Source organism: Gymnoscopelus microlampas, assembly GCF_963454915.1.
Source record: "Gymnoscopelus microlampas genome assembly, chromosome: 1".
NCBI lineage: Eukaryota > Metazoa > Chordata > Actinopteri > Myctophiformes > Myctophidae > Gymnoscopelus > Gymnoscopelus microlampas.
Window position 1 is genome coordinate 11437666 of NC_139962.1, and position 14629 is coordinate 11452294.

Consider the following 14629-nt stretch of genomic DNA (forward strand, 5'->3'; position numbering starts at 1 on the left):
CCTAGCCTGGTTCCAGACCATAGACCCCGCCCACTCTCTGAGTGGACTGCTCCTCTTGGTCTGGTGTCATAATGTGAGCCTACGGCTTTTCACGGTCGAAGAAAAACCTGTCAAATCAGAGTCGGAGGTGGGGGTGGTCTAACGACAAGCCAATCAGCGAATATCTGCTAAAACAAGCTGTGCGTTGACGTCTGATGTAGGCGGATCCGTGGATCTCTTGTGATTGGTTTAGGGAAATTTGAATCCCCTCCCCCTGGTAATCGCGGACACTGCAGCCAATGTCAGACTGAAGCTCCACGCAGCTTCAGGCTGATAATCAGGCTAGCAAAAACCGGAAGCCGGAAGCTTTTTATTATTATTTTTTTTTTAGGCATGGCCTAGACCGGATCACCGGTCTGTACTCGGCATAGGGGTATGTGTTGATAATGTGTTTTTTTAGATGAGGTGTAGTAATATTGTGAAGTGTAAAACTGCAGGCCTATTATCAGACCCAGATTAACATAGTGTGGTGACCTCAGTGAAGTCTTTCTCCCTCCCTCTCTCTCTCTCTCTCTCCCTTTCTCTCTCTTTGCCACTCTCCACGCATCCATAGTGCTGAATTGTAGCGTATACTGTACGATCGCACTGTATATACAGTATGCGTCATTGCCCAAGAGGAAAACGTTGCACAAATCGACCACATCATCACATACCGTACGTGGCCAGAAATAATGATAAATAAGCCACAAGTTCATTCTTAGCTCTTTTAAGCAGAGGGAAAGATCTCTCTCCCTCACGTTATCTATGTGTGTTCATCAGGCTTGTGCATGTGCGTGTCCCGGTTGCTTTCTGTCTGTGCGTGAGGGTGTTTTGCTCATACATGCTGCCCGTGGATCTCTGGATCTCTGTGTTCCTGGTGGTGTGTGTGTGTGTGTGTGTGTGTGTGTGTGTGTGTGTGTGTGTGTGTGTATGTGTGTGTATGTTTCTGTGCTAATCATAAAACTGGTGTCAAATGACACGCTCTGTAGTAGACCCATACGCCAGACGGACAGCTTGTATCCCATAGCCTGGAGGGACGGTGGGTGTGATCACACAAAAATATTAAATAACATAGTTAGTTGTTGTTGACGGATTGGAAAGAATATTCGGGGAGTGTCTTCCTTGGCCTTCTTTTGGTCCAGTAGTCTGCAAAAGTACTAAAGTAGCTACGAACACACAGACAGACAGCTATACATTACAGACACACGGACAGGGGTTGAAACCATTATCTCTGGCGGAGATAAGGAAACCACAACATTGAAATGACGGGGTAACCAACCGGTGAAGAAATGGATGCAACAACATAGAGAGGACGGAGGCACAAAAGGTTTAGATGGAGACTGAGCGACTTGTTAGTTATTTTCAATGCATTGTGTGAAATGCTTTGGCTTCACTGGTTTATGGAAATAAAAAGATTGCAATATTACATATTTAGGTTATTTTAGGTTAGGTGTGTGTGTGTGTGTGTGTGTGTGTGCGTGTGCGTGTGTTGAGGCCACCATTAGCGGTATGCATGCATATTTTAAGGCGGTGCACCGTGTGGCCTGCAGCCAGCTGCTGGTTGTTAATTAGGCTGCTAAATGGCAGATGCTGGTTCACTGCTAGTGCTATGCCGCTGCACAAATAAACAGGATGAAAGAGATGTATGAAGTTGGACTAGCAAGTCTGTGTGTGTGTGTGACAGATAGCACATACTCGGGGTTGGCTGAGGGAATACAGCCGAACAAGCTGCCCCCCCCCCTCCACACACACTCACACATGCTCCACAAGCTCAGTCTACAGTTAGACTTCGCTTTAAATGCATCAAGGTGTTTTAGGTTGGCTTTACAACCCACTTGTTAGGTGGATATCGGCATGTGCCAATGAGACATGTGCTGACGCTCTCGCTTGATAGTATCTGTGGTCACTGTTTGGATTTCCCCTTCCCGATCCCTCCCCGTACCACAGAGAGGATGAGCATTTAAACCACTTGCTGTTGAAGGAAGAAAATGTGCTATTTGTCAAATTGTGAACCCCCCCTGCCCCCCTCCACGGAAAGTAAAGGTCTTTTTGGCCTCATGCTTCTTGGCAACAGGGGAAAATGCAACTATGCAACAGTGATGCTTTGAGTCATAAATCAAACTTTGCTTGCCCTTACGCTGCCTTGTATAATATGGAGATTCATTCATTTGCCCACCACTCAACGCAATATAATGCAAAAAACAAGCTGCATTTATTCAAATTTCTGTTTTCCCTGGAGTTGTCGGTGTCATAGAAGGCACAGATATTAAAATAATTGTCCCAGGCATGGAAAGATCCCACTACTGGATCCTTGATGTTGTGGCCAAAGGTTGTTGTTTTTCTTTCTTTCTTTCTTGTTCTCGTGCTTCCATGCATTTGTAAAGCAACTACTTTCTTTTTTTTATGACTTACATTTTTATTGGCCTAGCAACTACTTTCTTGTAAAAAGTATTCTTATAGTGAATTTAATTGGGATATAATTACCGCATTAGGTATAAAAGCATGATTTTAGCGTGATTTTAGAATGGCTAATGGCCAACGTCTTCACGTTGAGCCTCACTGTCGCTTAGCCATTCTAAAATCCTTGGTAAACCACGCCCTGTTGTGGCTTTTTGACTTATTTCACTCATGACGTAGCTGTAATGTGCTTTCTACCTCCCTTGTGTTTTCTGCTTTTTTGAAGAACCTCCTTCTGTATAACTTGCGAGATATGAAAACTTTTCCCCATGGTTGAGAAAGGATGCAGACTGCAGAGCAGCTCCCTTCCTTCTCTCTCTTTTTTGTTTCATGACAAATTTAGTTCTTCTCCCCTTGCTCTCTCCAGTGGGTTAATTACTGCAGTGTTTCTGCTTCTCTTGCCTTCTGTCCTGTGTGTTACGTAAAAGATCCAATTATTAAAATAGAGAAGCTGGACGTTTGTTCTCCGCTCTCTACTTGATTTGACAAGCTTTCTTAGTGACGGCAGAGCCAGGCCTGAGAGCTATCGGAAAGGTTTTACGCAGAGCCTGATATTACCTCAAACGCTCATGTCAAGGAGACAAGGACACGTGCTACAGTATGCATATACACAGTACAATCTTAGTGACAATTGAACTCTAAGAGTGTACAAATTAATAACTGAGTGATCTGACATACTAGGACATTGACACACGTGTGTGTGTGTGTGTGTGTGTGTGTGTGTGTGTGTGTGTGTGTGCGTGTGCGTGTGCGTGTGCATGTAGGATCATGTTTTCCTTTGGGACACGCACACGCTGCACTTTGATTTTAATCTACTTCCTCCACAGGGGTTTTTGTAGTTGTGTGTTGCAGACAAAACGTGGTCCAATAAAGCCAAGTGGTTTCTAGCCCAGCTTATACTTCGACCCGTTGTGAGCTTGTAGATCAGCTATACTGTCGAAGCGTGACACTGTACAAATTACATATCGGGCTTTATGAGGAAACATTATCCTGGAGGCTGGCAGTGAGGGACTTAACACAGTGGAATGTGACATGCTGCTCTTCCTCTCTTTGGGCACTCCTAACTCTCTCTTCTGTCCATCCCTTTTCCCGCTCCTCTCTCTCTCCCGTTCCAGCTCCTCCATTCACATTCTTTTTACTTTCCCTCCCTCTCGAGACTTGACCTGCTTTCTTGAACTTGACCTCATCTTCCTCTCCTCTCCTCTCCTCTCCTCTCTTCTCTACTCTGAGACAGAAGTAGGAGATGGTTTTATTAATCACCTCATTAACGAGGGGGAAATATGGAAGGCTGTCTTGCGTGGGTGTGTGCGGGGGGGGGGCAGGAATGAATGAAACTCATTGGGGGGTTTGCTTCTCACAGTGTCGATTTCGTCGACTAAAACCATGACGAAAAATGTCCGTCGACTACCTTTTTTCACTGACGAAAACTAAATAAAAACTAAATAAACACTAAGCTACGATGACTAAAACTAAGACTAAATATATTGACAATTTCGTCAACAAATAAAAAACAGATTAAAATGTTAGTGAGGGACGAGTGGAGAAGAGATCCAGTAGAACTAAAAGACAAGTCATTTTATGTCTGGTTGCGCTCGGGTGTTGCGCTCTGAAAATAGCAGATCTACAAGGTCACAACACGTCGCAGCGCGACGCGTTGTGAGCTTGTAGATCTGCTATTTTCAGCATGCAACCGAGTGTAAAATCTGCCATTACGACGCCATCAAGGCACCGCCAAGATACATTTTAGTCGACTAAATCAACTGTAGATTTAGTCGACTATAATCTTATGATATTTAGTCGACTAAAACTAGACAAAAGCGTATACATTTCAGATGACTAAAATATGACTAAATAACAATTTTATTCAAAAGACTAAATGACTAAAACTGAATCGGAATTTGCTGTCAAAATCAACACTGGCTTCTCAGAGCCACAGGATGGATGGAGAGGGATAGACGTGTGGAAGGAGAGAGAGAAGGATGGAGCGAGGGGGGGGGGAGGAGGAGGGGACCCTAACCTTGACACACATTAGCTTCCTTCCCGGCTGAATGCGTAGCTGTTAGCTTTGTGTTCGTGTGGGAGAAGAGGGAGGAATCTCATTAAGAACTGGCGCTTCAAAGCAAATTAAAACATTTGCGACGCAAACAAACAGTGAAATTAGCTTCATTTGTTTCTCTGCAATGCACACGCCAACACCAGAGACGATCACATTTACATGTGGAGTCGCACTCGTTGTTGCCGGGTAAAATGTCTCATTTCCTCTTATTATCCTCTCTCTCTCTCCTCACCTCGTCCTCCGATTGGCCAGCCTCCACTGTTTGACGCGAACGCTATTAATAGCACAGGGATGTAGAGTAGTATTCAAGTATTAACAGTAAGTATATGGAGTAGTGTTCAAGTACAGTATTAGAAGTAGTGTAGAGCGGTGTGTAGACTAGTGTTCAAGTATTAACGGTAGTGTACATTAGTATTCAGATATTAGCAGTGACGTAGAGCATTGGTTCTCAAAGTGGGGTCCGGGGACCCCCAGGAGTCCGTGGGGGGGTTCCAGGGGGTCCCCAGCAAAATGTGTTCATATAGCGTCACAATAATTTTAACCACTTTAACCTTTTATACTTTGGCTATTCAAAAATAGCAGATATACAAGCTCATAGCGCGGCACCGAGTGCCGCGCTATGAGCTTGTAGATCTGCTATTTTTGAAACATCGTGAAAATTTGTGTCAACCTTTTGAATATGTATATTTTTAAAGCAAACATTTGTAACTCAAATCTTTGCTTCTGGGGGTCCCTGGAACACAATATTTGAGATGGGGGTCCGCGGCCAAATATATATCATCTAGGGGGTCCTTGACATGAAAAAGTTTGAGAACCACTGGCGTAGAGTGTATTCAAGTATAGAATAGAATAGAATAGAACCCCACTCCTTGGGATGTTTTTTGTCTCTGTATATGTTTATATATGTATATACATGCACATACGTGAAATTCGTCCTCTGCATTTACCCGTCCTATAACAACTAGGAGCAGTGAGCAGCCATTCGCTGCGGGGAGTATCAGAATCGTGTAGAATAGACTAGTGATAGAGGTTCAAATGTGTGCAGGATTCCATTCCAACCCAACTCTACACCAGCAGATTTCACTGAGCCCAACACCACTAACGGCATGAGTTCAATAACCGTGACATGTCTGGAGGCATCTCGCTTGACGCTTACATTTATCGGCTCAGACTTGTCACAATTATTACATAATCGCCTAATCGCAGTTATTTAGCATAATCGTCATAACCGTTTCCATGTTGAAAGTTTTTCATGTATTTTCAAAAATGTTGGGAAAATAGCAGAAATAGCTGATCTACAAGCTTACAACGCGTCACAAAGTGACGCATTCGTTAGAAAACCTAAAATTATTAATTTCTTTGCATATTTCAGTTATTTGTCATATCTGCCCTGTGCAACTTTTGATTACAAAGCCTAAAAGGCTAAACAAAAATTACGTTTTTATCCGTATGTTCCAAATGTTCAATGCCATAAATGCAATTAAATCGTTAATCGCAATTATTTGTGTGGCAATAATTGCTCACAACGCCTCGCGCTGCGAGGCGTTGTGAGCCTGTAGATCTGCTATTTTTGGCTAAAGTTCTCCTCAGGAAAGGGATGCTAGGGTTCAAGTGGTTACGGTAAAACAAAAAAATATAATATCACACAAAGATTTGGCGGACCCCCTGTAGTAACTCTGAGGACCCCCTAGGGGTCCCGGACCCCCTGTTGAAGACCACTGCTGTAGGGTGTTATAGACAAAGGTAAAGAGAGAGAGAGAGAGAGAGAGAGAGAGAGAGAGAGAGAGAGAGAATGCAGCGAGCAGGATAAAAGAAAGATGGGTACAGAGACACAGCAAAAGGAGGGAGAGAGAGAGACACCAGTGTGAAGTGAGAAGGATCACAACAGAAATAAGGGGAAATTCAGGCCGATGCGATTTTTCTCAGCAATGTTCCAGGCTTAGTATGGTGGTGTAGAGCAGTGGTGTAGAGTGACGAATAAATAGAAGATCCACAAGCTCTATGCAACGAGTTGTGAGCTTGTAGATCGACTAGGTTCGGTGTGCGACACAGTTTTACAATGGAGCATAAATCGGGCTTTTGTCTGGTTGCAAATCTTTGGTCTGAACTAGGCTTAAGCGTGCAAAGCTGAAAGAAGAACTTAAGAGAAGAAACCATGAGAGCGAGAGATCAAAAACCGAGACAGAGATACAAAAAGCAAGAGTGTGGAAAGACTAGTAGCTTGTCATCAACTAGTTGACCTATCTATCTATCTGTGGAGCAGCAGGGATCTAATGGAGTTTCCCAGGCATCAGGAGACCATCTGGTCCTGTCACTGGCTGACTGATGAGCCCAGCAACCTCTCACATTTTACATCAGACCTGCCAGCTACCAAATCTGAACCTCTGTCCTATTTACATCTTATTACAGAGACAGACATGCACGCACGCACGTGTGTGTGTGTGTGTGTGTGTGTGCGCGCGCGCACACACACACACACACACACACACACACACACACACACACACACACACCATGGAGACAGAGACGAGTGAGGGCAGAAGTGATAAACAGGAACTTTCAAAACTTTCAATCATTCTGTCTCTGCAGGAATGCATTTGACATAGACACAGATTGAAACAACACCCTCCTGATTGTAGAATCCTCTGCTTTCTCCGTAAATGATATAAATGATTCTACTGAGCGTTTATCCCAATATGTTTTTTTAAATTATTATATTGTATTGTTTGTATTACATGTATTACTGATGAATTGAGTACAATGGACCACAATGGAAACAAGCCCCTAGGGCTTTTTGGGTAATCCGTTTAGCATAACTTTTGACTGTACTTCCTGTACTGATATTAATCTAGTTAATAAAGTATTCAATCAATAATTGGTTTATTTTAAATGAATAAGGTATAGACATTGGTAGTATTATTAGACGTGTTATCATTCAGCAGTATAAAGGATAATAATTCACTAAAATCATCTCCTCTGGGGGCGTCCGGGTGACACGGGGGTAAGTTCCTTCCTATACCACCATGGAGACTATAGGGATTTGAATAAAAGATGCATCCGGCTTGGCCCGGGTGCCATGGACGTCCGTGGGGACGAACACAATTGGCCGTGTTTGCGGGAGGGGAGGATGATCTCTGTTGCGGCACCAACAACTCCTACAGGTTGCTCAGTGGGTGCACGGAATTAGGAAGAATAGTGTGTTTCCTCCTGGTGAAACTCCTCACTGTCTGGTGAAGAGGAGGAGACAAGTGGCTGTCTGTGCTCCCCCCGGGGACCAGCTATAGGAGGACGGGGCCACTGGGAATCTGGAATTGGCACGAAAAGACTAAATTGAGAGAATAAGTAAGAAGAATAATCTCCTCTCTCTCTGTTGTTTACCCTCTCAACCTTATTCATAAGTGTGAAAATGTGTCATTATAGGATGTTTATAGGAAAGTATATTCTATATACACACTTGCACATGTATTGAATAAACCTGCACACACTCATAAATGCTCACATGCACATGCACACACACACACACACACACACACACACACACACACACACACACACACACACACACACACACACACACACACACACACACACGTCATGCATATTATCATATAATTCCTTCCCATTATGTATGTTCATATCAGCCACCAAGGTGTCGCCCTACCTGCCACATCACTCAATAATTGCACATGTCGCTGTCAGTCAGTCACTGGTACCCTTGTTATGTTTCATCCAATGAGAGGCGAGGGGTGGGGGCGGGACACCTGCTGCTACGGCAACATCGATTAAGTGCCCATGCATGTCAGTTCACCTATATGAGGCTGAGGGGTACATAGAGTACGCGGCCATCCCCGCAGGATCTTTGCTCATTGTCATGGACGACGTCTGTGGGGGCTTAATGAGCCTCAAATAGATTGAAATGGACCTTGAATCATTGATTTCACACAAGTTGAATCGAGCATCCCCCCCCCGCTGCCGTATGTATGGCTGTCAGCGTTGGCGGGTTTCCAGGCCACGTCTGAAATATTGGACTTGGAAACGATCAAGGTGACACGCGAGGGGATGACGGGGTTTTCGGTGTTGGAATCTGTTGAATAGAGGGAGGCTGCCCCTCCTCCCGAGGGAAGCCACACTCTCACTTCTATAGTGAATGGAAGAAAAAAAAAAAAGGGTACAATCTGCACTGTTAATTGAATTTAACTTAGAGAGTATACAAGTGTAACCATACACTTGTACACACCCTGAGTTAAAATAACACAAGATAGCTTGTGAATATGCAATATGTGGCCTGTGGATTTGAATAAAACAATATCAATTCTTAAGGGTGTGCGTATAATGAAAGAGAACCAGTAAATACTGTACCACATGGGGTTGATACTTTGGTTGCATGAATATGTGCTATAGTCTTATGTAGGGGAAAATATCTGAGATCCATACCGTGTGCTAAGGTAGTATTCAATAGAGTACAGAAGTCCTGACGTCACTCGTCCATCCCCTGGTTCGTAAAGTAATTTCTCTATGGAGAATAACATTGGGTCGTCTTAGAATCGTTTCATATAAGAATTGTTGTCCAAAAATAAACAAACTGTCTCTGCGATATTGTCAGGGAGGAGGCTCTGTATCGTTTATGATAGTCAGTCACTTATATTTGAAACAGTCCGTTTCTGGCGAAAATGTAACTATTGACTACTAGCCGCTCCTCTCTGGTTTAAGTGAAGAACGTTAGTATGTCATTTAATAGAAACCTCGCCGTGCTACCTTATTATTTAAAGTGTGTAAAATAAGACATCCCTAGCTGTGATGCAGTAGCTGAAGATGATCCACCTGGTTATGTACAGTAACTAGTACATTCCCTTACCATTCTGTAAAATATTGTTTAATTTAAAAAAGGCTCCTGGATGTAACCCTTACGGGTCCGTATGGTTAGACTTTGTAAACTCTACCCGTTAAATGAATACCGAGGATTTTACTGTGTACTTTCATCAAAGACGACACACACACCAGGGAGTAGTATGTGAGTGAATAGATTTGATGTGCCTGGGCTTGTTTATTTAGTAGTTGACAAAAATATTTTTTGTGAACAGTGAATGTGTTAATGAACTCACATACTTATTCCAGCTTAATTAATCAAGACAACAAATACAATGCGTAAGGGATAATCCAACCTTAAATAGAATATATATATGCTACTGTATTTCTATAATATTTTGCAGCAACAGCAGAGTGAACAAGACCAGATGATGTTTATCCAGAGATAAATCCTGGAGCTTGCTCCACAGATTGCTCCAGGATTTACAAGGACATGTGGACATTAATGATTCAGAGCTGTGAGTCCTGTAGTCATATAAAACATATTTGGATGTAATATCTCAAACAAATGACTAATTAAACTCCAAAAAGTGTCACCTAATGACTCTGTGCTCTATGCTCTATGCTCTGGTTGCCAACTTGGGGAGACAGACCAAGATCAGTTAGACCCTCCAGAATAATGCGATTATGCGATCGCATAATTTACAGCATAATAAGCAAAATGGCAAATAATTATGCAGGGGTAATGTTTTTTTCAAAAAGGCTACATCGCATCACATTGCATCGCATAATATGCACATCGCATCGCATATTATGTGCATCGCATAATATGCACATAATATGCACATCGCATAATATGCACATTTCCGCATATATTGCAACTTCACGCAATTTCACCACATAAAATCACATAAAACCCCCGCATATTTCATCACAAAATCTAGGATTTTAGCCTGCATAATCAAGATTAGATTAGATTTGGTGTAGACAGAAGAAAGCCGTCCAAATACAGAGCCAACTCGGGTTCAGTTTACTAGAAGGGTTAATGGTGTTAAGGGCTGCAGCTCCAAAGGCACAGATAGAGGCGAGCCCCCTGGCTGGGAGGTCTCCGCCCATGGGCCATGCCTCTCAGCTTGCTACTGGTCCATCCTGCGTGTGGTTAGGAGGAGGAGGACACCATATCATCATCGCTGTCAAAGTGGAAACCATGTATGTCCAAAAAAACGTTACTTTTCAGGAAATGGAAAAAATAACCCGTGCTCCAATGGATCCAATGTAGTCACAAGCCCTTGTTAATACTGTACTTTTCATTGCAGATCATATCTGATCTGCAAGCTTGCAACGTGTTGCACCATGACGTGATGATGGTTGTACTGTATGTAGATTGGCTATTTTTGCTACGTTTGTGTGACACTCTAGTATGATGAAGTAGGCATTATTTTACAAAAAAAACTGTTGAAATATGGAGATAGAAGGTTTCAGCCCGACAGCAACACTATTGATCTGAGTACAGCGGAGAGAAACGGATGGAGGGAGAGAAGACAGATCGATGGTGCTGACCTGCTGATGCAGTTGTAGAAGCCATCGGTTAAGTCTCTGTTTGTGTGTTTGTGCGTGCGCTTGCGGTTGCGCTCGTTAGTTTCACATGTCAGGAGTCAGGTCAGCCCCGTGTGTGGTTATGTCACATGCTAAGATTTGCGTTCCATTTCTTTTCTTAGCCAATTATACTTGAAATTGTGGAGGGAAATTAATAATCTCCAACGTACTATTTGCTGTTTCGTTGGTTGTGTCAACAGAGGGCGTTCCATGATGACCCTCCCTGACATTTGGCTTCTTAAAGAGCAATTTTGACAAACGCAGAACGGTTTATGGGGGCCATTAAAACCTATTATTACTGGAGATAAATCATAGTAACAGCCTTGTTTGGGTGAATGTAATGAAACTCTAAAGCAACGCACATTTGTAAATAGTTCTGCTACAATAATGGCCCCATATAAATCCCTTTGTTTCCCCAAAGGTGCAGTATCAACAGATGAGCCACGGTTTACGTTTGTTTGCTTAATTATTCGTGCTTTATTGGTAGGACATTATTAGCAGTGATACCTGCAAAATATTACATTCATTTAATTATAGGCTACTGCATTATTTAACCCATTAAGACCTGGAACGCATCTGTGTCATTTTTGATTTGAGCTAAAAAAAAGCATTATTTTACACTTTGGCTATTCAAAAATACCAGATATTCAAGCTCATAGCTTGTAGATCTGCTATTTTTGAAAAATCGTGAAAATGTGTGCAAATATTTGAATACATATCGTTTTTAAAGCGAATATTTTTAACTCTGTTCTTTGCTTCTGGTGGGTCCCTGGAACAAGATGGGTGTCCGCGACCAAACACATATCATTTTGGGGGTCCTTGACATGAAAAAGGGAATTAGAAGACATTTGTAGAAATGGCTTCAGGTCTTAATGGGTTAATTATACTGCATTATTTAAGTCTTCACCAAACAAATTAGGGTGTCGTGTTTTTACAAGGTACTGATAACATCACTTGTGTGAAGGAAAAAACAAACTGGTATCGCCCACCAACACTTGAGAATCTCTCTCTCTCTCTCTCTCTCTCTCTCTCTCTCTCTCTCTCTCTCTCTCTCTCTCTCTCTGTCACTCTCTCTCTCGCTCGCTCGCGCGCATGCACGTACGGCGTACGCACACACACACACACACACACACACACACACACACACACACACACACACACACACACACACACACACACACACACACACACAGCCTTGTTCTTTATGTCTGTGCCGGAGGCAGTAAAGGTGATTCCTGCATTGCTGCATGCTGTGATGCCTCTGGAGATACAATCCCCCCACTCATACACACGCAAAAAAACCATACATAGCAATATAGCATCAATAATATGAAATTTTCATGACTAAATGTGGAGTGTGTGCAGGGCTGCTTCCAACCTCTATGGGGGGATGCAGGTCCCCGTGCTTCAAGTGACAGCAAGATCAATGTCACATTGTGAATGTCGCCCAAGATGCCATTTGGGCTCTAACTGCACACATAAAAGGGCCCCCCTGGCAGCCATACTGGGCTGAAAGCCTACCAGCAGATGCATGCGGCTCCGGTTTCCACCTTTGGTGAACCCGAGGGGAAATCACCTTTTCCAACAGATGTGCGCACACATCTGGCTGAAATAGGTATGCAGGCAGGCGGCATGTAATGAAGCGGTGCATATGCGTGGTGGCATTCTCCACTGTCTGTCTACGGACCCTTTGCTACAAAGCGCCATCTACTCCCCGGTGTCAGTGTGTCACACAAGCTTTTGATAGAGAATAGAGATACCGTAGATACGAAAAGCATTGTGTGGTGACGGTAATAAGATAAAGCTATTTCTTTTGCAGCCTTTTTTTCATTGTTTGTGCGTTGTGTTGACATTTCTTTTATACTGTCTGATAATCCTGTAAAGGTTGGCACTCCGTAACCCTCTCTGCGGATTTGAAGCAAGCGTTGCCACTCTGCAGTCTGCCTCCGATCAAAAGATTGTACCCCAGGGGAGGATGGGAAATAAAGTTGTGAATGTCTTTATATGATTTAGAGTTTTTTTTATTATTTCTCACATGAAATTATTTTCTAACTAGAAAAAGTGTTCCTCGGAGCACAGGTCGGCCTCATGGTGGCGCTATAACAGGCCCATGTGAAAAAAATTAAAAATTTGGAGCAGAGGTTTGGAGTTGGCATCCAGGGAGTGTGTGTGCAAAGTTTTTTTGCGATCAGGCCAACGGTGCCGGAGATTAGCTGTTCACAGACAGAAGGACGGACGGACAGGGTGCAAAACATACTCTCTTGCCATGCCTTTCGGCCTGGCGGAGACAATAACTAACTAATCTAATGACTACTGAAAGCATCTATTGCACAACCTTAGATAACATGGCACAATGTATTTGATATTAACACTGTGTGTGTGTTTGTGTTTTCAGGTCTTGTGAAGCTGGGAATCCATTGTGTCACGTGCCAGAAAGTCGCCATAAAGATCGTCAACAGAGAGAAACTCAGCGAGTCAGTTCTTATGAAGGTAAGGTTGTGTGTGTGTGTGTGTGTGTGTGTGTGTGTGTGTGTGTGTGTGTGTGTGTGTGTGTGTGTGTGTGTGTGTGTGTGTGTGTGTGTGTGTGTGTGTGTGTGTGTGTGTGTGTGTGTGTGTGTGTGTGTGTGTGAGCGTGCGTGTGTGTGTGTGCGTGTGCGTGTGTGCACGTGTGTGTGTGTGTGTGTGCGTGCACAAAAATGTACGTATATGTGAGCCGTTTTGTGTGCGTTTGGGTCTGTTTTTAAGTGTGCATCTTTATGTGTGTGTCTTGTAGTTGGCTGTAACATGTTGACATGGATGCTAGCGTCTCCATACACCAAATGGCTCAGCATTATGTCACTAGTACATTCCCTGACCATTCTGTCAATTATTGTTTAATTTAACTCTGAGAGTGTACAAACATTTGTTTACTCTCCCAGTTACAAATGGATGAATGAACACTGATGATTTTATTGTGTAGTACGCCTATATACTTTTGCCAGAGTACTCAGAACTGAGTGATTCTGAATATCTGACATCTGATCAGATATTTAAAAAAGGCTCCTAGCCGTGAACCCTCGTCAACCAATGACAGACAAAAAAAAGGAGGGGACGAAGTACAGACCCCTGTGGTACTCCGGTCAATAAGGGAGGATGAAAGTAAACCTCGCCATGAATCGGTCAGGTAGGTAGAGAACTACTTCGATAGCAAGGTCAGAAAGAATATGGTGGTGGACTTGATCAAATGCTGCAGATGGGTCAAGAAGTATGTGGCTTTTATTTTCCTTCGCGTTTTGCTCAAAAATAAGAGCCTGGACCAGCCTGTTGACATTCCTGGCATAGGAAGTGGGTGATTTCCCCAACCAACCAGAGTGCACTGGGCGTCGCTCGTAATGTTGTGACGTCAGGGCTCTCAATACTGCACATTGGGGAGGAGGAGGGGCGCGGGGGCGGGAGCACAGATCGGTGAACCAATGGGATCCGGCGGATTCTCTCTCTTTTTGAACCCGCCCCTCTAGACCAGATATCAGACGTGCTATAGGGCAGCCTAAGAATGATGAGGACTGCGGAGTAAGTGGCAGCCAGGGCAACGTGGAGTGCCTCTGTGAGTAGTGCTATTCCAGGCTTGAATCCTGACTGGATGGGATCCAAAAGGTTAATTAATTGAGTGAGAGCTGCTCAGAAAGAACTCATTCAAGAATTTTGGAAATAAAGGAA

At 43.4% G+C, this 14629-nt stretch overlaps 1 protein-coding gene across 1 annotated transcript in view; it reads left to right on the top strand.

The window, feature by feature from the left end:
* brsk2b (BR serine/threonine kinase 2b) overlaps positions 1 to 14629 on the top strand; it is a gene marked incomplete at both ends in the record, with an annotated part of 124648 nt that overhangs the window by 53895 nt on the left and 56124 nt on the right. Inside the window, one exon of the mRNA XM_084060679.1 lies at positions 13329 to 13423. Within this exon, the coding sequence (XP_083916805.1) occupies positions 13329 to 13423 (95 nt within the window). The remainder of the gene's footprint in view (positions 1 to 13328; positions 13424 to 14629) is intronic.